The sequence below is a fragment of the Trichinella spiralis genome (assembly GCF_000181795.1).
Source record: "Trichinella spiralis strain ISS 195 chromosome Unknown Scfld1222, whole genome shotgun sequence".
In the NCBI taxonomy this organism is placed as follows: domain Eukaryota; kingdom Metazoa; phylum Nematoda; class Enoplea; order Trichinellida; family Trichinellidae; genus Trichinella; species Trichinella spiralis.
In genome coordinates, this window is record NW_003528161.1 from 1 (window position 1) to 1,552 (window position 1,552).

Consider the following 1,552-nt stretch of genomic DNA (forward strand, 5'->3'; position numbering starts at 1 on the left):
AAAAATTTTTTACATAACTTCACACTGAAACACACGCAATTGAAGTGTAACATCTTATAAAATTTATTAATAAAATGTCCAAATCAGTGCTCTGACTTATGAAAACGAGAAATTTTTTCATGGTGAAGCGTCGGGTTCCCATACGTAAAATTCGACACCTTGATACAAGAAACTACCTGGAATTTGGCCACGAAGAAGCTGTAAAACATCGGTTCCATTCTGCAGTTGTACTGTCGTACCAAGTGCCTGACTGAAGAAAGTATAAATCGCTACGCTCACTTGACATGCTTCTGGTCCTGCCAAAGCATAGCCTATTATTCCTTTGTTTTCAAAGCCATCCCGCAAACGCTCTTTGTAAACTTCTGTGTTGGTTAGGTAAACGTCCATTTGCAATTTGTTGGAAAACAAGTGATGAACAGGTTTCAGATATGGACATGAGTTGGTTTTCTCTTTAGCCAAAGAACCTATTGCTCCCAAATCAGCTACTTCAGGTAATCGCCTCAGCCTTTGCATCTCATTAACGTCGGTGACGAGCAAGTTCGTTCTTTTATTATTATCAAAAAATCTAACCAATTTTACCATATCATCTTTCGCTGAAAAGAAAAGGCAAAAACAAAATACTTATTAATAATTTTCTTTTCTCTTCTTTTCTCTTCTCTTCTCTTCTGCATAACAAGAATTTAAAATTTACTCTTCTATGTAAACTTACATGGTTGTTTGCCACAACTCTGCTCATTAAATACACCAATTTCTCTCGTGCCTACAACAACCATTTTACAAATAAAAAGTCATAAATAAGATACACAAGAAACATACAGCACAAGTTCTGACTGCATATAACTTCAGTCGATGCACAATAGGTACACGGTTGGTTATTCATTCCAACAACGTACGGCACTTGATTTAGCAAAGCTCTGAAAATTTCATTTAAAAAATTTTAATACTACAACTCCAGAATTTCAATTTTCACACTTACTTGTGCGAATAGGCGCACACGCCCAAGTATCCTGGGGCGCCTGCATTTATTCCAGCGCAAGGCCCGTTCACTGCCTGACATTTTGCCAACGAACAGCCAATTTTGCTCGCTTGATACCAAGAAAACTTAACAAATTGATCATTTGTGAAAAAACGTTCAAAAAAAAGTTCACTTATGAATATTCTACCTGCTTGAAATTATCGCATGTGGCTCCTGGTTCACAGGTATTAGACGCATAATTGTAATTCATCGCACCTTCTTCGAAGAAACTGTTTGCAATATCCTCTGCTGTCGGTGCTTTACCAGGACTAGGCGTATAGGAGTAGGCAACACCGTAAGGCCCGGTCGGTGGGTTCTCATTGCAAGAACATTTCAACGCTTCCTTGGCTGACCATTTTGCCATGTCCTGAAAAAATCTCATAATCTAGAAACTATATTTCCGGCACTCGCTCATGCCTATATCATATGGCAGCACTTACCGTACATTCCATATTGCCACCCAACAGAGATGCACGCAACTGTTATGGAGTGTGATGAACATGCTCATCATTTAAATTAACCAAAGTATCTTAAAAA

At 38.2% G+C, this 1,552-nt stretch overlaps 1 protein-coding gene across 1 annotated transcript; it reads right to left on the minus strand.

Moving 5' to 3' along the window:
* Window positions 1–279: 279 nt before the first annotated feature.
* Window positions 280–1,379, minus strand: Tsp_12912 (pathogenesis-related protein PRB1-2; the record flags this gene model as incomplete). The annotated part of the gene is made up of 4 exons (XM_003370072.1): window positions 1,164–1,379; window positions 977–1,101; window positions 817–914; window positions 280–593 (listed from the first exon to the last, which is right to left on the minus strand). Coding segments are annotated over exons 1-4 (753 nt in total), but the record flags the coding sequence as incomplete, so codon positions are not given.
* Window positions 1,380–1,552: the final 173 nt, after the last annotated feature.